Source organism: Molossus molossus, unplaced genomic scaffold, assembly GCF_014108415.1.
Source record: "Molossus molossus isolate mMolMol1 unplaced genomic scaffold, mMolMol1.p scaffold_m16_p_13, whole genome shotgun sequence".
Taxonomy (NCBI): Eukaryota; Metazoa; Chordata; class Mammalia; order Chiroptera; family Molossidae; genus Molossus; species Molossus molossus.
In genome coordinates this window covers 36,509,582-36,533,088 of record NW_023425348.1, presented here as the reverse complement: position 1 = coordinate 36,533,088, position 23,507 = coordinate 36,509,582, and the positions used below count along the sequence as shown (strand labels likewise).

The 23,507-nt window shown below is 40.1% G+C and overlaps 1 protein-coding gene across 7 annotated transcripts in view; it reads right to left on the bottom strand.

Moving 5' to 3' along the window:
• DLG2 (discs large MAGUK scaffold protein 2) overlaps positions 1-23,507 on the bottom strand; it is a 1,351,614-nt gene that overhangs the window by 78,493 nt on the left and 1,249,614 nt on the right. For all 7 annotated transcript variants that reach the window (XM_036258408.1, XM_036258403.1, XM_036258404.1 and 4 more), the window contains one exon: positions 38-214. In XM_036258408.1, coding sequence (XP_036114301.1) covers positions 38-214 — 177 coding nt within the window. The remainder of the gene's footprint in view (positions 1-37; positions 215-23,507) is intronic.

Below are 23,507 nucleotides of genomic sequence, written 5' to 3'. Positions count from 1 at the left end.
CAAGGCAAACGCCCTGAAATAGCAAAGGCATTCTTACCTCCGTTTGCTGGGGATGACCCCCATCTCCTCACTGTCTCCCTCCAGGGTGACTCTCCGGGCTTGCCACCACTCATCATCAGAGGCGTTGATCACATGGAGAATATCTCCGTATTTAAAACTAAGTCCTTGACTTGGCAGCCCACTGTCCTTGCTCTTGTCGTAGTCAAACATGGCTCTGGAGGAAACAACGAGAGGGGACAATGTTAGGAATCTCTGGACAACAATTTAGGATTCATTGTTTTGATTATCCCCTCTTGCCCTGAGAACCCATCCTCCAACTTCCAGGACTAGCTCCCAAATTGCAGTCCACATTCCCATTGCTTTGGTCACAAATCGAGTTTAGTTCTTGCCTCTCCTTGGCGGTTGCAGGGGGAGCCTGTACACCCCTGGAACTGGGATGCTTTTCTCGGAGGCCATCATTTGTGACAGGGGGATGATAACAGATGATAAAGACAGTTTAGTACCTAATGAAGATTTTTTTTTCCCTCCCACTACAGTCAAAATTTTAAAATCACAAAAAAAGAAGGAAATAATGAAAAGAAGAAACATGGGCATCTTTCCTGAATGAAACATTTGTGTTACGAACAAATCCTCTCAGATGGATCAGCCTATAGAACAGGGGAAAATGGTAACTCCCAGGGGACTGTGTTCCGTCCACTCCTCTGGAATATTGGACCATCGCTAAAACTGGATGGTTGCAGAGGTTAATATAAGGACATAAATGTGTGTTTAAAATGCAATAATGCAAATATATGCACCTCTGTTTATGTGTGTGTGTATGTAGAAAGATCAAAATTATATGAGCAAAATTTTTGCTTTCATAGAATGCCGAGCCTACCTCATCATTGCAGTTGTCACTCTGAATGGTAATTCTTGCTTTATGTATCATGCTTTCCCCACCAAAGAGCATTGGCTTAGCCTAGCAAAGCCCAACACATGCATGACTGATGGGGTGAGGCAGCTGAAAGCAGAATTAAAATGATGACCAAGACCTTCATAACAAGCTGTTGCCTTCAGAAGCTGACAATTTGTCTCAAGTCCTATACTATCCCCCTCCTCCTGTATCTCCACTCTCACCAACCACCACACACGCAGCATACAATTTCTCTGGAGGAGCAGACTTTGCCATCTCCCTGTTTATTCCCCTGTGATTCCATTCTAAGGATTTCCCTCGAGTGTAACCACTACGCAAAAAAAAAAAAAAAAAAAAAAAAATTAGCTAGATCTGAGAAATAGACTATTCTAATATCACGGGGGACCGAATGTGGTTCTTTGCCTTTCTTTTTTTTCCTCATGAAAGAAATGTCAAATCTGCCGTCATGACAACCAAAAAGAGCTGAAAACAGCCCTGAAACACTGCAGGAAAAGTTGAGTTACTTGCAACACAACCTCTTCTTCCACTAACACAGCCCCCTCTGTCCCCACTGGAGGAATATGGGGGGCGGTTTCTAGGTCTCAGCCCCAGAACGACTCATTTCCACCTTGACCATTTGCATGTTCCCTACCAAAAGTTTCAACAAAGCCCTGCTAGGAAAAGAAGGCTGGGAGAGAGCAGAGACCCACTCTGGACCCTGTCACTTTTCTGGTGGGGTGATGTGACAAAAATGAACATTCCTGAGCAGCAGGTGTTTTTAATGCAAAATTAGTCCAATAACTATATGCACGTGGAGCTGTTGTGAGCATTAATAAAATAACACATACAAAGCGCCCAGCCCTGGGTAGGTGCAGCGTAACAGAGTGTAACATGGGGGTTAGAAATATAGACTGAGGGGCCACACTGTTAGGGCCATGTCCTGGTCCTATGACTTCCTACTCGTCACATAGATGGTTACCCAGGCAAACTACTTAACCTCTCATATATACCAGAGTGCTGATGACAGTACCTCCATCGAGGGACTGTATGGATGAACAGTCACATAAGGCAATACATGGAAAGCATGCACAATAGTGCCTGGCGCATACTGACAGTAAGTACAAACTGTTGTTGTTGTTGTTATTTCCCTTTTGAGTGTATCTTCATAAAAATCCTTTCTGCAAGTGCTACTCTGTGTAAAAATTGGTTAACAGCAATCCCGAGGCCACTATCCTTAACAAGGCCTGCTTGCAAAGGTGGCCCTTGGCTGACTCTGGAACTTAGGTTTTGGGAAGTTTCTCACTATTTCCTATTCAGAATGGCTCACGTGCCTAACCTGTATAACCAATAACATTATCCTGAACAATTGCTTTTCTTCTGGGAGTCTGGAAATGTGCTAAGCAGAGGGTGCCTACGTGACCAGCCCCCAGGGAAAACCCTGACCCTGAGTCTCTAATGAGCTTCTCCGATAGACAATATTTTACACCTGTTGTCAAAATTTATTGCCAGAGGAACTGGGCATGTCTAGTGTGACTCCACTAGGAGGAGACTCTTGGGAGCCAGCACCCAGTTTCCTCTGGACTTTAACCCATCAGCTCCTTTCCTGTGCTGATACTGCTTTGAATCCTTTTGCTGTAATAAATCACAGTCATGAGTAGGATGAAGCTGAGGACTGGCAGTCCTCATAGTGAATCATTAACCCTGGGAATTGTCTTGGGGACCCCCAACACTCACTCTATCGATGGTAAAGCATATTCACAGACACTACCTTATTTGTGACTCAATCCAATACCACAAAGAAGGTATGATGAACATAGTGCTATCCACGTATTAGAGAGGCGCACCCACTAATCCAAGGATACATGGCTTAGTGGCAGAATCTAGGGCTGGTGCTTGGGTCTACTGATCTCGAGGCCCAGCTCAGTGCTTTTTACCTTGTCACCCTTCAATACGGGAGGTGGTAGAGGTGGCAACCAGGTGACAAGGATGATAATGTGATGGCAACCACTACTAATGCCCATGTTAGGGGGCCTGACACTTTATTCATTGTCTTATTTGACATCACAGCAACCCTAAAGGTAAAAACTCATATTTGTTTTACAGATGAGGGAAGGAAACTCAGGAAGTTAAGGGACTTGCCCCAGGGCACACGTACATGTGTGGTAGAGACGGAATCTAGAATAAATATCTGTCTGACGTCAACATCCACATTCTTGACTATTTCATTATCAGGCTGTCACCCTCTGGCCATGCTCACAATTTAGCAGCACTGGGAACTTTTAGTCTTCCCTTCAAAGTTGACCACCTCTTCCCCTCTAAACTCCTGAAGGTCCCTTGCCATTCAGTTCTTGTCCCAGTATTTTTTATCTTAAAAATCCTTGAAGCTCTGGTTTGGCTCCAGGCTCCTTCTGGGTGTAAAGTGTAGAAAGTGGAGGTAGAAAAGCCATCAGGAAAGCTGGCAGGTGGTGGCTGAGAAGGCAGGCTCTAGCATCAGACTGCCTGGGTTTGCAACTTTTTAACTGTGTGGCCTTGGACAAGTTGCTTAACCTCTCTGGGCTTCAAGTTTTATTAACGGTAAAACTGGCACAGTAATAATAGTAGCTGAGGATTAAATGAAATAATATATGGAAAATATTGCAACACCAACGTGGCCACAGTGAGTGCTCCTGAGATGTTAGTTATTATTACTATCATAATTGTTATTCTGAAAAATGTCCTGGGCTTTGAATCAGTGGACCTGAGTCCCAACTGTGCCCATTAGTATAGAAATCTTGTGGACTCTGCACAGACATCTAAAACCCTTTCTATCCTCAGGACCCATACAGCGCTGGGCACCTAGTGGATCCTCAGTACAGGTCTGTGGAAACGTTTCAGGTGACCTTCAGAAGCCTGACTTCTCTAAAGTCTCAGTGTTCCCATGTGCAAGGGGAAGGGAGTAGAGACTGTTCCCAGAGGTTCCCATCAGGTCAAACACTCACTTACTGTGCTCCATTCTATTCCCAAGAATCCCTGAGGGGAGATTTCTCCTGCTGGCCTTCAGCAATTAGCACCCTTGTGGAAGGGGCTCAGTTGACACACTCCTTCCATGAGTGCTATTTATCTTAGACAATCTTCCCCTCTAGGATCACACTGATTCTGACATGTCAGGTCCCTAAAAACAAGCAGCTGACACATTTCAGCAGTTTCTGGCTCCTTTGGATATTAATGGATCTTCACATCTGGGAAAAATACTCCAATGCCCCATCACCTAATTTAAAAAGCAATAAGCTGTTTTTAATTTGCTTTATGTGCTAATTCATCACAGCAACTTTTATAAAATGCCATTAAGACTCACACTTCCCACTCAGGGTGCTTTTAACAAGTCCATTAGGCAAGTAGAATTAGACATGAATAATGCAATGGCTCTCGCAGCCCTCCTGCCCCTCCCGCATTTCGATGTGTGGTGGTCCCTTGCCAACCAGGGAAGTCTAGTAAGGAAAGCTGGTAAGGTGGCTGTGAGACACTAGGGTACCTGGCTGAAACTGCTTGTTAAGTGCCCACAATGTGCTAAAGCCTCTATATTCATTGTCTCACTCAATTTACTGGCTAGGAAGACAGCATATGACTTATATGCCAACCTTAGGAGAGAGAACAGACCTGGGTTTAAGTCCCTACTCTGCCATTGCTAGTTGTGAGTTTCAGGAAGTATGTTACTGAACCTCTTAGATGGCCTCGTAACCATAGAAGACCACTCCCTCATCTATGAAATGCAGATGATGACATTATCTCAAAAGATTGTTATAGGCATACAGCAACAGGATGATGCACGCAAAGTGGCCAACACCAACACCGAAGGAATCTCATATTTATTATTTCTGATAGCAATCCTGTCATGTAAGCATTTTTGATCTCATAAAGGAAATGAGATTCAAAGAGCTGAAATGAAAAAAAAAAAAAGCTAGTATGTGGCGGAGCCAGGATTCAAATATAGATAGATGTGTCTGAATATAAAGCCCAGCTTGGAATTCTTAGTTAGGAATGTTGTACTTAGACCACATGTCCAAGGATTTTATGATTTGATGATCACATTTATAATGATGCCACGGACTAGGCTCTAGGAGAGAGGCATGAGTCGTTTGCTAAGTGTACATTCAGTTCTCACAACTGTCCTGCGAGGCATATATTAGCCCTGTATCACAGATGAGAAAATCTAGACTTGGGTAATCCAAGTAACATGCCCAGAGTCACACAGCTATCAAGGGGTGGGGCAGGACTCAACTAAAAATTTGTTTACCTCTGGGAGGCCTGTGAACTTTCTGTTACACCAGCGCAGGTGTTTTTACAAGCAGCCCTCTCCAACCCAAATGCCCACACTCTCTATTGGGCTTACACATTTAAAAATCATAGATCATAAAAGCGTGGTTTTTGCCATGTTAGTTAGAGGATCAATTTTGGCTGAACCACTTTGAGACTGGTATATTGGAATGCCAAAAATAGAGAGACTCACAGGGACAGTGTCCTAAGAACAGGAAAAATTACTTGATGTGTCTCATGGTTGTCCAGGATATGGCAGGAAGAATGGTCCCTCAACCTCTCTTGCCGAAGATGTCCACACCTTATTCCCAGAGCCTGTGAATACGTTACTTTATATGGCAAAAGGGATTTGCAGATGTGATTAGGGTTAAGCATTTTGAGATGGAGAAATTATTAAGGATTATCTGGGTGGGGCCAATGGAGTCCTTAACAATGGAAGAAAAGGCAGAAGAATATGTCAGAGAGATGTAACATGAGAAGGACTCGTCAACCATTGCTGGGTTCGGAGATGGAGGAAGGTCATTTGTTACAATAGTAAGAGGAAACTAATACCAGAGGACAAGAAACAATGTGATTTAATGGAGGGCAGGTAGAAGGTGAAGGCCACCAGTTTGATGATCTTCTCAAAGGTTCTTTGGAATGAAAACTAGTCAGCAACAACAATAACAACCTACTGAATATGTATTATTAGCTAGGTCATGTACAAAGTACCGTTTCTTTACATGATTTCATCTTATTGAATCCTTGTAAATAGCTTGAGACATAGGTATGATCATCTCTACTTGGCAGATAAAAAACATAAGGCTTTAATTTCTTACATTTATACTTTATCCAATTCTCACAAAAACCCTGAGATAAATATTGTTGTCCCTATTGTCTGATAAGGAAACTGACACACAAAAGACGCAGCCTTCTCCTTTTCTTAAGTTGCAAAGCAATCTGCTGGCTCCTCTCTTGGGAAGCCCATTCAAGACTGGGAATGTATCTCATCTTCTCTGCTGGATCAGAAGCCACTGAAGGCCCGAAGCTCCCAGGTCCAGCCTTTGCAAATGTATTTATAAAGGAACAAATGAACCAACAAATTACTTCTTCCTGGGCTGTGAACTTGTTTGGGCTGGAGGAGCCTTGGTTTCCATGACAACTTTAAGATCCAAGAAGCAGAACGCCTCAAGTCAATTTCCTGTCTCTTGAAGCCGAGGCTTCAGCTTGATGAGAAGAGACCTGGTTCTCACCTTTCCGTGCAGCAGGAGAAAGAACAAAGGCAGCCAGATCAAGTTATCTCTCTGCTCCATCCCACTGTGCCTGGCTAGGATGGGTATGTCCCATCATTAAGGTAAGTGGCCAAGGACAGTTCAAAATACATAGAGGTTGGAATAAAGCGACACATTCAATGGGTCCACCTCTTCCTGAGTGTCATTGGGAAAAATCAGTGGACTAATCTGAGCCTTAGTTTAGCTATAAAATGGTCTTAATCATTTCTAAATCTCGGCATATTTGCAAGGATTCAATGAGGTAATATAGGGAAAACATTTAGCACAAGAACTGTCAACCAGTTTTTTTTTTTTTTACTTCACTCCTTCCATATTTTAGAGACGAATGACAGTTATTTATACAAGTATTGGAGGGAGAATGTAATATGGTGTCTTTTAAATATGATATAAAAATGCATATACAGTAAACATTCTCAAAACATTTCCCACCAGGGGGATGTGAGACTGGGAGCAAGAGATCTGAACTTGAGTTACTCTTACTTTATAAATGATCAATTTTCGATTGTTTTCTCTTCTTAAAAGCATTCATTCATCCACTTATAAATCTGATAAGTAAGTGCTTCAAAAATGGAGACAGCAGTCTGGAACTAGGAGGAGCCTTGGATGGAGCTAGGAGGGCAGGGTTCTAGTGCTGGTGCCAACATCATCGTACCGTGTGATCCTGCACAGCTTACTTAACCTCTCTGTGCTTCAGCTTGTATATAATTAACAGGCCAGCAACATTCTCTAAGGTGTGTTTTTCAGCTGACATGCTCTGTGCCTTTGTCCCGCAAGATGCTTTGGGGAAATGAGGGAACTTTCCATGTGGCTGATATTCATATGTGGCTCATAGGACTGTGTTTGCATTGTGAAATCACTTTCAACCCTCTCCTCCACCAGTTCCGGAACGACTCCTTCTCCCTTCCCCACCCCTTGCTGGTAGCTAACTGCCCCTCTCATATACTCTTATATCAACCTGTACTGTGATTTTTAACATTTGCAAATTCTAGTTGGTATAAGCACGGAGGACGGGGAGAGTTTATATTCTTCCTAGCTCCAGAGGTTACCACATAACAGATGTCCAATACAAGTTATTTTCTATTGTTTATTCTATCACTGTACTTGCCATAGGGCAACAACAGTTTATTTTCTTCCCTGTAAAGGCCTGGGCAGTTGGAAATAATAGGTAGGGAAGGCCTGAGCTGCATGCAGCACAGGCTTTCCTGACTTTCTTAGGAAAGATGAACAGGTGTGCAAGAGTCCAGACAGTCCAGTCTCCCAAGTCAGAACACACTCCTCCGGGGTAGAGGGACCTGCTGCTCTATACTGATTTCATATATCTCCTTCGGGAAACATAACATCCACACCCTGTGGATGAGTCATCATGTCCAAGCTCATTGAGATCTAGCAAGGCCACTTATTACACCATTTATTTCAATAATGAACTGTCCCCAGTGCAAAGGGTGCCTAAAGCCAAGGGCAAATCAGTCTTAGTGGGTCCGAGCACATTAGTTTCTGTCATTCTCTGCTAGGAGGCCATGTGCCAACATGCCACTGTTTATTGAGTGGCTACTGAGCACAGAGTACACCTTACACGTCAGGCACTGTTCTAGGAATTCATTTTCTGAGATTCAAAAGATACTCCTTATAAAGCAGGCATTGTTTCCATTTTATAGAAGGGTAAATGCACTATGTGTATTTGACTGTGGTATCACATGGGTTATGTCATTTAATCACCAATAACCTTATAAGGTAGGTTTGTGCTCTTTAAAGATACTCTTCTCATCACTCCAGACTATGACCTTCTGTGTTAGGAGGGAGTTGGGAAAATGTCGATTTCCATTGTACCCAAGGAATCAGGCAGTCACGGTAATGACCGAAGATGGAACTAATTGGGCACCAACCAGAGTCCTCATGGCCTGGGCCTTCATGCAGCTGCAGCATTTTGATTCTAATTGGGGAAGAAGCCTCTCTGCTAGTGGCAGCAACTCTCTCTCTGTCTCTCCTGTGGCTCCAGTGCTCCAGATTCCCCGAGGGACATGGTGTGAGCTGACTTTGCTTGTCCGGAGGCCTGTGTGTTGATCATTTCAGACAACTCATCATCCAAGCCTCCAGGAACGGGCCTACTGCAGCCTGCCTTCTCTCTCAGGGTGTCCTAGCAATCTGTCAGGCTGGTTGACACTGAAGTCCGACTGACAGGCCCCCGGTCTGAGGGAAGCAGAGGCAAATCTGAACCTGCCCAGGCAGGGTTTATCAGACCATGTGGAATAATGCTTCAGGTTTCAGGGTTGGCCGAGGCTGAAAAGATCAATCATCTTAAAATCACTGTCTTCTCCTCTGAAATGCCATCAACTGGATACTCAGAAAATGAGACATGGGAAAGAGGAGCATGTCCAGGATGAACAGCCCAGGTTTTATGACAGTTATAAAAGCCCTTGCGTGCCAGCCTTGTTGATCAGGCAACCAGGTGTGTTCATCAGGATATGTCAGAAAGGCTGACACAGCCCTGAATGCAGCCTTTATTTCTGAACTGAGCCAAAGATGTAGAGCAAGCTTTGCAGTTCACTCATGGTCTTACTGCTGCAAATTAGTAAGCATGCCATGGAGCAAATGAAGAAATATCCTGATATAAAATTTCACTGTTGCTGTGAACGGTTATCATTGAAACCTTTAAATGTATATATAGAAGCTTTCTGATAGAAGATTATGAGACCTGACATCAGAAAGTCCTGGGTTCGAACAATGGCTCTTCCATTGAATATGATTTTCATTTCTGTACCTGGGTCTCCAAAGCTGCAGAATGAGGGCAAGAACGTGTGTCCAACAACCTCCTTATGACAATTACATATACAAGAGCTTTTAGAACCCAGTAGGTACTCAATATACATCAAATCTGAATTTCCTCCCTGTTAATCCCATCCCTTTTTTATTTTCTTTTTTTTGTTTATTTATTTTATTGTTGAAAGTATTACAGATGTCCACCCTTTCCCCTCCACAGACTCCATCCTTCCCACTCCCACCCACCTCTGCTTTCCCCAACCTAATGTCTGTGTCGATTGCTTGTGCATATATGCATATAAATTCTTTGGTTTATCTATTCCCACCCCTCCCAACCCCACCCCACACCCCACACTCCAATCCCTCTGAGGTTAGTCAGTCTGTTCCCTATTTTCATGATTCTAGATCTCTTTTGGTCGACAGCTTATTTTGTTCATTATGTTCCACAAATAAGTGAGATCATGTGGTACTTGTCTTTCTCTAACTGGCTCATTTCACTGAGCATAATACTCTCCAGGTCCCTCCATGTCATCTCAAAGGGTAATAGCTGCATAGTATTCCATTGTGTAAATGTACCACAACATTTTATCCACTCATCTACTGATGGACACTTGGGTTGTTTCCAGATCTTAGCTATTGTAAATAGCACTGCTATGAACACAAAGGTGCAAATATTCTTCCTGATTGGTGTTTCAGGCTTTTTAGAATATATTCCAAGAAGTGGGATCACTGGGTCAAATGGCAGTCCATTTTTATTTTTTTGAGGAAACATCATATTGTTTTCCATAGTGGCTGCACCAGTCTGAATTCCCACCAGCAGTGTGCTAGGGTACCCTTTTCTCCACATCCTTGCCAGAATTTGTTGTTTGAGGATGTATTGATGGCTGCCATTCTGGCAGGTGTGAGGTGATATCTCATTGTCATTTTAATTTGCATCTCTCTGATGATTATAGATGTTGAGCATTTTTTCATGTCTCCTGGCCATTTGTACGTCCTGTTTAGAGAAGTGTCTATTCAGGTCCTCTGCCCATGTTTTAATTGGATTGTTTGTCTTCCTTTTGGTGAGTTGTATGAGTACTCTATATATATTGGAAATTAACCCCTTATCTGATATATCATTGGCAATGATGTTCTCCCATACAGTGGGTTGCCTTTCCATTTTCATGACTGTATCTTTTGTTGTGCAGAAGATTTTTAGTTTGATGTAATCCAATTTATTAATTTTTTCCTTTGTTTCTCTTCTTGCCCTAGGCAATGTATCAGTGAAAATTCTGTTACATATGATGTCTGAGATTTTTCTTCCTACATTTTTTTCTAGGATTTTTATGATTTCACAGGTTATGTTTAAGTCTTTTATACATTTTGATTTATTGTTGTATATGGTGTAAATTGGTGGTCTAGTTTCATTTTTTTGTATGTAGCTGTCCAATTTTCCCAACACTGTTTATTGAAGAGACTGTCTGTTCTCTTGTATTGTATGCTCTTGCCTCCTTTGTCAAATATTAATTGTGCATACTGTCTTGGGTTGATACCTGTGTTCTCTGTTCTGTTACATTGATCAATATGTCTGTCTTATACCGGCACCAGGCTGTTTTGATTATAATGGCTTTGTAGTATAACTTGATATCTAGTATTGTGAACCCTTCCACTTTGTTCTTCTTTTACAAGATTGTTGTGGCTATTCGGGGTCTTTTATAGTTCCATATAAACTTTTGGAGTATTTGTTCTAGATCTGTGAAATATGCCATTGGTACTTTAATAGGGATTGCATTGAATCTGTAGATTGCTTTGGGTAGTATGGACATTTTAATGATGTTGTATTTTCCAAACCATGGACATGGTATGTCTCTACTTTTTTGTATCTTCCTCTATTTCTTTTTCAAATATCTATAGTTTTCTGAGAACAGGTCTTTTACCTCGTTGGTTAAATTTATTCCTTGGTAGTTTATTTATTTTGTTGCAATGTTAAATGTGATTTATTTTCTAATTTCCCTTTCTTAATGTTCATTATTGGTGTATAAGAATGCCATAGATTTCTGGATGCTAATTTTATATCCTGCTGCTTTGCCAAATTTATTTATTAAATGTAGTAGATTTTTTATGGAGTCTTTAGGGTTTTCTATGTACAATATAATGTTCTGTGAATGATGACAGTTTCACTTTCTCTTTTCCTGTTTGAATCTATTTTATTTCTTTTTCTTGTCTAATTGTTGTGGCTAAGACTTCCAGTACTATATTAAATAAGAGTGGTGAAAGTGGGCATCTCTGTGTTGGTCCTGTCCTTAGGGGAAATGCTTTTAGTTTTTGCCCATTGAGTATGATATTGGCTATAGGCTTTTCATATATGACCTTTATTATGTTGAGACATGATCCTTCTATTCCCACTTTGCTGAGCATTTCTATCAGAAACTGGTGCTGGATTTAGTCAAACACTTTTTCAGCATCTATTGATATTATCATATGGTTTTTATCTTTCGTTTTGTTTATGTGATGTATCGCATTTACTGATTTGCGAATATTGTCAGTCTTGCATTCCTGGGATGAATCCCACATGGTCACGGTGGATAATTTTTTTAAATGTATTGCTGACCCTTCCCTTTTTCCTAGTGTCACTGAAGCATAAACAAAACAAGCCAACAACACTTTCTGTTAAGTATTTACTGACTGATAAGTGACATCAGCTTGTATGGTGCTTGGCTTAGAAAAAGTTCACTTCTTTCATGAACATATAAAAAAGAGAGAAACACATCCAAGAACATTTCACACAGCTACCTCAAATTCTTAGTGGTGGCGTACCACAAAATCAGACTGTGGGACAATCATTCACTTCGGCTTCCTGATACTGAATTTTTTCTTTTTTCCCCCTTTTAAATATGTTTTTATTGATTTCTTAGAGAGAGAGGAAGGGAGAGAGAGAGGATAGAAACATCAATGTGAGAGAGATACATCGATTAGGTGCCTCCTGCATATCCCCTACTGAATATCGAGCTTGTAACTGGGGCATGTGCCCTGACCAGGAATCAAACCGGGACCTTTCCATCTAAGGGATGGTGCTCCATCCACTGAGCCACATTGGCTGCACATGAGCTTGTTCTTTTGTTCTCTTTGGTCTATACATTTTCAGAAAACTAGGTGGGAACTATAGACCTGGATTGAGGCAAGAGAAGATCTGGAATTAAGGAAACCTTTGCCTCAAAGTCTCATGTGTAAGATAAAGGCTCCCATCCTCACCTTTTGAATGAGGGTAGAGAGAGAGGACAGAAGATGGTTTCTTCCTCACCCAGGTAAACACACCAAGTTTAGGATGCGATTTCACTTCCACATATGGATATGAGATAATAGTCATTTAAATATTAAATGCAATAGTATTTACAGAGTGCCTACAATGTGCCAATGACTGTGTTATTTGCTGAGGACTCAGCAGGGAACAAGAGACTTGCTTCTTGTCCTCATGGAGCTTAATGTTTGCATAGAGGTAAGAAGTATATTCATTCAGCTACTCACTTGTTTATTTAGCAAATAGTTATGAAGTATGTACTAATGACAATTCTAGGAGCTTGGGGACTATTCGTGAATGACAATAGACAAACATTCCTGCATTCATGGAGCTTATATTCCAGTGGGAGAAAATGGACAATAAATAATGAACACAATGAATAAATAAATAGTATGATAGGTTAGATGTGAATCATTGCTATGGAAAAAATTAAAAATAGAACAGGGTAAGGAATGGGGTCAGGATTTTAAGATGGGGTAGAGTTGTGGTGGTGGTGAAGTTTGCATTTTTAGGTGGGGTGGTCAAAGTAGCACTCACTGAGAAAGAGACACGGAGGCACGGCTTGAAGGAGGTGAGGGAGTTAGTAATACAGGCATTTGAGGAAAGTGTTCTAGGAAGAAGGAACAGCCAGGGCAAAGGCCCTAAATATAGTTAAAATTGAATGTGATATGTGCTATCATAGGAATTAGTATGAGTTGTTATGAGATCACAGAGCAGGAACCTCCATCAGGCAGAAAGGAGTTGATTGCTGACAGGTGATAGCACACCTGCCCACCCCACTCAACTGAGCAGGTGTGTCCTTCAGGCATTTTCCCAGTGGGAACCTCTGCTGTAATAATAGTCATCTCACATCCTGAGGATGTAGCTTTCTTCCCTCAACCTCTCCCCCTTCCTGCCCTCCTTGGAAGCCTGCACCTGAGCTGGGCCATGGAACACCTTTCCTTCTCTCAGACATACTCTACCCTCAATTTGCACAGTGCAGATGGAATTTTTTAGGCAAAAGTTTTTCTTAACATTGTTTAAAAAGTCAAAGCATTGACTGAATATGAAGAAATCAGCATAAAATCATCTGTAAATTTCAACCCATTCTTTGGAACTCATGGCTTTCCCTGGGAATCGTTCCTGAGCCTATCCAGAGAGGGCTATCCATTCCCTTCTCTGTGCCAGGTTGCTACCTTGCACATGGTCTTATTCTTGTACTTAGCAGGCTACATTTTAGTTGAGTTGCCTGTGAGTCTATTTTTCTAAACTGCTCAGGTCCTGAGGGTTAGGAGAGAGTCTCATTCATCACTGTATCTGTCGCACGGAGCACAGAGGAAAAGGCGCTCACAGCAAGAGGCTAAATTAAACTGAACTGAATTCAGAGCCCAAGCTGCGTGACCTTGGGGACATTACTTCATCTCTTTGGTGTCTCATCTGTAAAACACAACAGTAGAGGCAGTTCGACCTGTAGAGGAAACCAAGGGCTGCCTGTTCTGAATGATGAGCCTGACAGTCTCCTGCAGCCGCCCACTTCTATGGGACTGGCTGGATCGTGCGCTCTGCAAGATGCCAAGTTTTGCCTGATAGTGCCAGGGGTTAAGCTACAGAGAAAAGAAGAGGTTTGGAAACTCAAGCTCTGGGTGATAACTTGTAAAGCTGGAATATCATGTCTTTAGGAGCCTCCCATCACCTTTGATTTTAGCAGCAATATTTGATACAAGCTTCTTAGAAATAATAATTCTCTAGGCTTTGAATCATTGCCATACATTTGAATGGTGTGCTTCAAAGTTTAGAAATTGAGTCAAAGTTTAGAAATGATAAATGAAACCTGAACACAGGCTTAGGTTTCTCGTAGGTATTTCATCATTGAGTTTTAGGCATGACAGGTGGAATATTTAGGTAAGATGAATGCTTGATTCCCACAGATTTTGCAAAGAAAGCATGTATTGGGTTTTGCAGAAATGCCCTGCAGAATGATCATTCAGAGTAGTGGGGAGCAGGATTTCCCATTTCACAAATGGGTGAGCATCCTACAGAAATGAACCAACTTGTGACATTAATCAAGGTAGACTGTTTGACAAGGAAGGGACTCATGGCTTAGGATAGATTTAGATCAATTCTGGCAGGAAGAAAAATCCACAAGGGGCCATTTTCAATTTTTATTTAATCAGTTGGAAAAGATGAAGTTACTGACATCAAATGGGGGAGGATATGGAATCTATGAAATAGGGAGAGAAACATGCATTTGAGCGAAGTAATTTGTTTTGATTATCCACAGAGATGTGGGCTTTTGTAATTTCAGGGTAAAGTCAAAAAGTTCACGACTTCTCTAAATTGGCTGTAGTGGTAGTCCCTTTCCTAGTCCAAGTCTCACTGGGAGTTATGTTTCTTTGCTCTCCCTTCCTCTCCCTCTCTCTTTTTCTTTGTTTCTCTTCTCACAACATGTTTTAATCTTCAAAATCTGATGCATTTAATAAATAACTCTTTTGGCCACTTTAAATATTATTTTTTCTAAAATTCAAGCGATCCCTTTTATGTTTCTTTTCCTTTGATGAATTAAAAACAATTTTAAAATTCCATGTAAAATATGACCAAATTTTATAAATTTTCCTATTGATAGATCTCTCTCTGTTGGTACAATTAAACCAGGTATAACTTATCCATTTGTATAGTTGACTGGTTCATCTATATGCACAGATAAATGCCTATAATATTAACCTGTTAACCGGGGAATTCCCTTTTCACTGTATGCAAGTTGGACGTATTTCTACGTCCCGCTCAGTTAACAGGTTAATCACTTAATGCCAAAAATGGAATATTAAGTAATTCCCACCCCCCCTTTTGGGTAAGTTTTAAAAGTATTTACCTTTTGCTTTTTCTCTCTCTTTTTTATTTAAGTATAGTTAGTATACAGTATTATATTAGTTACATTAGTTTCAGCTATACAATAATAGTGATTCAACATTTATATACCCTAAAATGTGGTTACTGTCATAAGTCAAAAATTAGTCTAGTAACCATCTGTCACTGTACATACCTATTCCAATATTATTGACTACATTCCCTTTCACTTTTTTCACTCACTGCCCTCCCTCCTTTCTCTTCTCTGGAAACCATCCTTTTGGTCTTTCTTTCAATGAGTCTATTTTGTTTTGTTTTAGATTCCACATATAAGTGAAACCATACCTTATTTTTAAAAAATTAAAAAAATATTGCTACAGATGTTTCTCCTTTTTCCCCCATTGACACCCTCTTTCCAACCCCCCCCCCCCATCAGCATTGTTGTCTATGTCCATGGTTATGCATACATACATATAAGTTCTGTGGTTTATCCCCTCTCCTCTGTCCCCTTCTTTTGAGGTTTGTCAGTCTGTACCTTACTTCTATGTCTCTGGGTCTACTTTGTTCATCAGCTTGTTTTGTTCATTATATCCCACAAACACATGAGATCGTGTGATATTTGTCTTTCTCTGATTGGCTTGTTTCGCTTAGGATAATACTCTCCAGGTCCTTCCATGTCGTCTCAAAAGATGAAATCTCTCCTTCTTACAGCTGTATAATATTCCATTGTGTATCTGTACCACAGTATTTTTATCCACTCACCTACTGATGGACAGTTGGGCTGTTTCCAGATCTTGGTGATTGTCAATAGTGCTGCTATGAACATATGGGTACATATAGAAACCATACCTTATTTGCCTTTCTTTGTCTTATTTTACTTAGCATAATACCCTCTAGGTCCATCCATATTGTGGCAAATGGCAAGATTTCATTTTTTTTTTTATTGCTGCATAATATTCCATTGTATTTATACATACACACCTTCTCTATCCATTTGTCTAACGATAGACACCTAGGTTGCTTCCAATAAAGTCACCTTTAATCAGGTATGTGTTTGTTTTGAGGTAGGCTACTTTCTTCAGATATTTGTCTAAGAAAACCTCATTTTCCTTCAATTTTTCCTGAAATCCAGGTAAAGTACAGCCACAGTCAAATGATCCTTTATAGTGATTTGAAGGAAAGCCATAGGAGATGATGTTTTTACCAAAGCTCAACTCCTCTCTGGCAGGCCTCCAGAATCCTCACATGTGTTTTCTGCCCAAAGTTATTCACTCTGGTCACAAGCATAAGACCTGTGTCGAAGTGATTTGATCATTCAAGTTCTGTCTCACAGTATTGTAAATGTAAGGAACTGACTTTTGTGGTATTTACTGTTGCAGACTTAGTCCCAAATGTCATTCAATGTAACACATTTTGTGGTAGCCCTATACAGGCCAAGAGGGTGGAAAAAACCAGTTTCGAAGTGGCTTCTATATATTCTTAGTTATAGGATTCCTGTCCAGCTAGATTTCAGGTGGTTGAATGATGGTTATTTTGTAGTTTAGTTGTAATTTTGATGTGGTTGAGGGAGGGTGTCAGTCTCATTTTTATCTATGCCACCATCGTAACCAGAAGCCCTCCAGTAGTATTTTTTTTTTTAATCCTCACTTGAGGACATGTTGTTATTGATTTGAGAGAGAGAGAGAGAGAGAGAGAGAGAGAGAGAGAGAGATCTAAACATCTATCTATTAGTTGCTTCCTGTATGCTCCCCGACTAGGGATCAAACCTAGTTATGTGCAACGTAGTGTCTGGGATGATGCTCCAACCAGCTGAGCCACTTGGCTAGGGCTCTCCAGTAATATTATTTTGATAAGACTGTTAGAAGTTAAAATTTTTTTTTTTAATTTTAGTTGTCTTCTATCAGTCTTTTAAAGCATATGACATAAAAATACCAGTTATGCACTTTTTTCCCCAGGTAAAGATGTCTTAGTCTATCTGTTATCTGATAGTATGGGATCCAAGAGGAGGAGGAAATGAGGAAGGACACCAACAGTTATGAGCACCTGCCATTGGTTGGCCACTGAAGTAGGCGTTCTACGTATGCTGGCATTGAATAATGACAGCACTGTGAATTTGTTCTTCATCTCTTCATGTTACAAATTTAAAAACATGGGGTTCACAGATATTAAATCATTTGACCATGATTACCTAGCTAGTAAGTCACAGAGTTGGGAACTGATCCCAGATTTGTCTGTCTCTTGTGTCTGGACTCTCTACTGTACATAGAAGTCTTTTTTTTATCCTCACCCGAGGATATTTTTCCATTTTTTGTACAGATAGAATGGGAGGGAGAGAGAGGAAGGGAGAGAGAGTGAGAAACATCAACGTGAAGGGACACACTGAGTGGCTGCCACCCGCACGACCAACCAGGGCCGGGGACAAACTGCAACCGAAGTACGTGCCCCCAGCGGGAACCGAACCCGGGTCTCTCCGGACCGCAGGCCGACGCTCTAACCGCTGAGCCAAACTGGCCAGGGCCATAGAAGTCTTTGTAGGGCATTTTTCTCCCAGAAAGGAGGATCGCATCCTTAGTTCTCAGGAGATGACTGTTTAATTAAAGCACCTACTTTCATTTTAACATTCATTTGTTCAGCATACAGATTTAATCACTTACTACATGCAAAAAGCCAGTGTTGGATGCTGTATGTGTGTAAAACCTGACCTACCCCTCCATCAATGAGATTCTAGTCTAGTGTGGGAAATAGTCATGTGCACAAATAATTACAGGACTAGGCACAATATAAAGGGTGCACAAAAACATGATGAACGACATGCTACTGAGTAAATTGAAGAAATATGTACATTAATTTTAATTACCAGACTGGAAATAGTGGCATTTATGGTAAGCCTTGAGGAATGCATATGACTTGGCAAAAAAAGATGAAAATAAAAAGCATTAGAGGATGAGGAAACAGAAAGAACAAAGCATCAAGTTATAAAAGAATGCTCTGGGTTTAGAGAATTATGCATTGTTTCAGAACTCCTGGAGATATTGAGTTTGCTTGGGTGTGTGGTGGGAAATGAGGCTGGAAAAGCACATGGAGGACCAAGTATGGAGGAAATTGAAAGTCCCAGTGAGGAGGCTGAGTGTCATTCTACATGTCAAGAGCCTTATTCTCATAATTTCACTATTCCCATTGTGAGTATGGGCAGACTTGAGGGTAACAGTAGCCATTCATTTCTTTATGCATAAATTGAATAAAGGAATTATGTGGTTGAAAATGAGAATTTACACTTATGAGTAAGTCAAGTAGAGACAGATTTAAGTTATTAGTCCAGCATCGATCACTGAAGCCATGTTTGGTCCTCTACCTTTCTCTCTCAAATTACTAGAACCTCAAGTTTTAGCCAATTATACTACCATGTAGGTAAAAGATGAAACTTCATTTTTTTAAACTTTATATTTTAATTTAATATAATTTTATTTTCTCCATCACCATTTATCTCCTCTATGCCCTCTTCCACCTCTTCATCTCTGCATTCACTAAACTGTTGTCCATGTACATGAGTTCTCTCTTTTCTTTCTTTTTTGCACAATCTCTCTACCTCTCCCTGCTCCACCAGAGCTGTTTGCCTGCTTTCTATCTATGCATCTGTCTCTTTTGTTTAGTCGTTCAGTTTGTTCTTATACTTTCTTGTATCTAGCTATATCCATGAGACTACACTCTGACACATAAAATGTAAGCAGTAATGGTATATGGTACCATTACTCAATAGGAAGAGGTCATATTCTTCCTCTGCTTTTCTACTTTTAGAAAAGCACATTTGATGGTTGGTGCTACAGCAGCCACATTAGACACTAAGGACCAGGACCTTACCATAGAAATGGCAGATCAGTGTGCTGGAAGAAGCCTGGAGTTTCCTGACAAATTTGTGCACCCCTACTAGCCCCAAATTGCTTAACATGATGCTTCATATGTACATAGATAGAAAGCAACTTCTTGTTTAAGTCACTGTTATATTGGGCTTTTTATATGTAGCCAAACTTAATAGTTTTTGATATACAATGAAATTAGAAAAAATTAGAGGAGAGTACAATGGAAGAGAGGAGAGGCTGGGGAATTGATCTTGAAGAGCACCTACACTTTAAGAAGTTTAAGAATATGGGGAGTTGAAAACCAAAGTCAGATTAAAGGTGGAAAGTTTGTGTGGGTTTGTGTGTGTGTGTGGGTGAGTGGGGAATGAATGGTGGTGGAAGTACTACCAAGCCAAAAATGTCTGTTTGTACAAATAAAAAAACAAATTGCTGATGGTGGAGCCACTGAAAACTAGGGTGATTTAGGTCACTTCCAAGATAGAGAATTGGGTTGTACAAGGCCAATTCTTGCTCCTAACTTTTCAATCATTTAATTAATGCCATCTCCCCTGGGGTAGAATGATAAGGAATAGAAGGAATGTCCATGGAAGGCAATGTCAAGAGTGGGGGAAAAAAAGTGTTTTATCACAAATAAAACAGGGTCTTTGATTGTAATTATATTTGAGAATAAGTTTACCTTAAATCATTCTTTTGCCCTGCAATAGGCACCACAAATGAATGCCCCTTTTTGTTCTAGCAAAGGCTAGCTACATGAAGTCCACAATTTGCCTATCGGTGATGGCAAGGGGCTAGTGATGAAGAACTGTTGCCTGGTCCCTATGTCCCACGCTCTCTCTGTGGCTCTGCATCCCAAGGTCCTTCAGATCTAAGCACTGTAAGGAGATTTCATTAAGTTCTTCAGATAAAGGGAAATTTCAGTTTTCCTCAGAGATCATGAGCCCTATTATTTGTACTGTAGCTTACTAGTAAGGGTTTACTAGATGCTTAAGTTTATTAATTATTATTTTCATGAATAACAAATACACAGTGCTGACTGTTAAAAAAGCACCTTCACATATGTCATTCAGTCCTCACGGTAGTCCCTTGGAATAAACAATTTTATTCCCTTTGATTTACACTTTCACCCAGAGAAGATGATGAAGAGAAAGTAGGGGATAAAGATGACAATATAAATAGCTATCATTTACTGAATTAGTCCTAAGTACAAGGCAGTGTTACTAACATAACATTTTTTTTTAATCATTCACAGCAACTCTGCAAAGTTGGACTCAGTAGTCCCATTCTATAGATAATAAAACTGAGAATCTAAGAGTTGAAGTGACTTATAGGTCACATAGCTAGTCATTGGTTGAGTCAATATTCAAACTAAAGTCCTCTGGCTCCAAAACCTTGGCTCCCTCCTCTGCATCACAGTGAACATGACACTAGGAAGCATATCTGGTACACAGAGACTTACTTTTCTTCACATTAATGTCAGAGCTGACTCTGTGATGCCCCAGGAAGCTGTCATTTACCCTAACCCATCTTGGGGAGTTATTAGATGGTAAATAGACTAGTTTGGACATTCAGCTCATTGAGATGCCTGAAAGAAGCCTAAGCTAGAAGCACATGGCTGTGATTGGTGGTCAGTATTAAGGCTTTCATTTGAATGATGAAAAGAATGTTTAAAGGGCAGGGCAAACAATGGGATATAATTCATTTATTGTTATTATTGTGCCAGTAGAATTATTTTATATTTCTATGCAAATGAATGCACAATTTAGTACAATCTGTGCTTTCAGTACATTGAAAGAATAATTAAGGAAAACAAGAGAAAAACTGGTGAGCCATAAGTAGGTTTGTCCCTTTCTCCAAAAACTTTGGTGTTCTTTTCTTAAAATTCTAATTAAACGTCAAGTATAAACTAGCATGGACTAAATCTTTCTAGCAAACTCCAGTTATTCACATTTCTGGTAGATCTTACTAATCAGCATTTGGTCTCTAGGATCCTGTTAGTAGGCTGTTTTCTCCACATGGGGAGTAGGCAGTAACATTTCCTCCTTGATTCTTTACTACTGGTTTTAACTTTGAAACTTTTAAATTAGATGTTCTTTGATCATTTCCTTATTGAAGCTGTGAAAAAATTTAAAAACAAAATCAAAGGGAATTTAGGATGCTTCTAATATAGTTTCTTAATAAAGAAAAGTCAGTGTTAACATAGCTGTAAGTGAGGATTTTGAAAGTTGTTGCTTCACCTTACTCGCTGTAAGAGTTGCAGAAGAAATTCTAAAAAACAACCTTTGCAACACTTGAAGAGGGGCCAGGGGAGTAACAATCATATCATGAGTTTACTTTTATTTAGCAACTACTATGTGCTGGGCTCTCTGCTAAGCAGTTCATAGCCACTATTTCGAGTTCTTGCAAGAACACTCTAAGGGAATAGGTTTTATTATTATCATTGTTTAATATGTGAGGAAATTAAAGTCTAGAGAGGTTGTCCAGCATGAGTCGAAAAGATAAAAATATGAGAGCTTATCTTAGAGTCACTGTGAGGATGAAATGAGATAGTTTACCAAGAGCTTGGCCTGGTGCAGGTTTGCTGCTTTAATGAATACTCACCTTATCTTGATATCCCTTTCAATGTTCATTTCGATCATTGCACCCTCTCCTTAGCATTTGGGTTCTTAAAATACTTCTGAGAGAACTGACAGCAACATGATCCACTGTTTTGATATAATGTATCAAACAGCAGATATTTGGTCCATGGGCCAGAAATTGTTGATTGCTCACCATGGACCTGTTCTGGCATATTCTTGGAAATTTATAAAATAATCCTAATTATTTGTGTTTTAGGGTTTTTGATAAAATCATTGGCAGATATGTCTATGTTGGGTGAATTTAAAATGTCTGTCTTATGACAAGGTAAAGTGTTAGTTTGTGATTTTTTTTTTAACTTCCACCCATTAATTTATTTTAGCAAAATATAAAATTTAATAGATAAAAATGGCAAATATTCACAAACATCCTGAGACACCACTGATAGATTAGAGTGCATGGGAATGGGGTTCAGAAGCCCTAAGTCTTATTTGCAACTCTTTCTCTGACCAGCTGGGTGGCCTTGCTCAAGACACTCCAACCCCCATTGCTTCTCAAGGTGTCACTTGTAAACCTCATGAGGACTCTGCTCCAGAATCCAAGTTTCCTTTTTTCTTTAACGTGACATGGTGAAGCAAGATCCTTTGGTGAAAATTTTGCTATTTGGCAGATAAAATTAAGGATAGAAAGGAAGGAAGGCTAGTATCTGTGCTTTTGGACTTTACTGAGGGAACTTAAACTTCCACATTGATAAAAAAAATCTTTTAAAAAAGTGATGTAAGTGGTAGATCATTTGCATTAATTATCAGTGGGCTATCTACTTGTTTTGAGAATACTGATGATCTTTGCATAGGGGTTAAGTAAAGCAGCTCCATCTCTCATAATGTTTCATAATGCCTCCTCCTTTATCATCATCATCATCATCATCATCATCATCATCAAGCTAGCCAAGACAGAAAGGTAACTGGCTACAAACACAAAAACAATTTCTCTTCTTCTGAACTCCCTAGATCAATGAAAGGGACTTGACTAAATCTCTTTTAGTCATAGTCTATAAGGAATTTTATTTCACGTTGCCACTATACCCCATACATACTCCAATCTAAGGAATTTACGTAACTGTGTTGTTGCCTTGCAACTATCAGTCTCCCCCACTGGCCTGGGAGTTCCTTGAGGACAGGGATCCATTTTAATGACTGTGGCATTTCCAGGGACTAGCATAGTTTCTGGCACAGATCCCTCACTATGAAGTAATTAAATCAACCATTTTGAACTATTATTTGATCTTGAGACTATAAATCCAGAGGTCACCTTCAGTAGTAGGTTACATCAGAGGTTATATTACTATGATTGTGCAGAGGAAGTAGTTCCAATTGTAATCTGAAGCCTCCCAGCTGCATCCTTAACTCACCTCTCAAGTTGGATTCTCAGCAAGGGAACCAAAAACATTGTATCTCCTCTTCTCCCTATCTCACTGCTTTTGGAGTTACATAAAACACTTTGGTTTGCATCCAGAAAATTGAGGGGAAAAAAGGCAGACAGTATATTATCCCGGGATCTTTATGAAGTCCTTGTGCAATTTTAAAATTTCAGTAACTTAAGAATATGAGAGGTACAACCAACAAATCATATTTAAAAGCAAAATGAATTTTCCAGAATTGGTAGGAATTTCCATTCAATGCAGAGTACATAGTGGCACATTTCCCAGAGTGCGTTCTGTCAAATAACTATTTAAATGCTGGATTAAACAATGTGTGTTTACT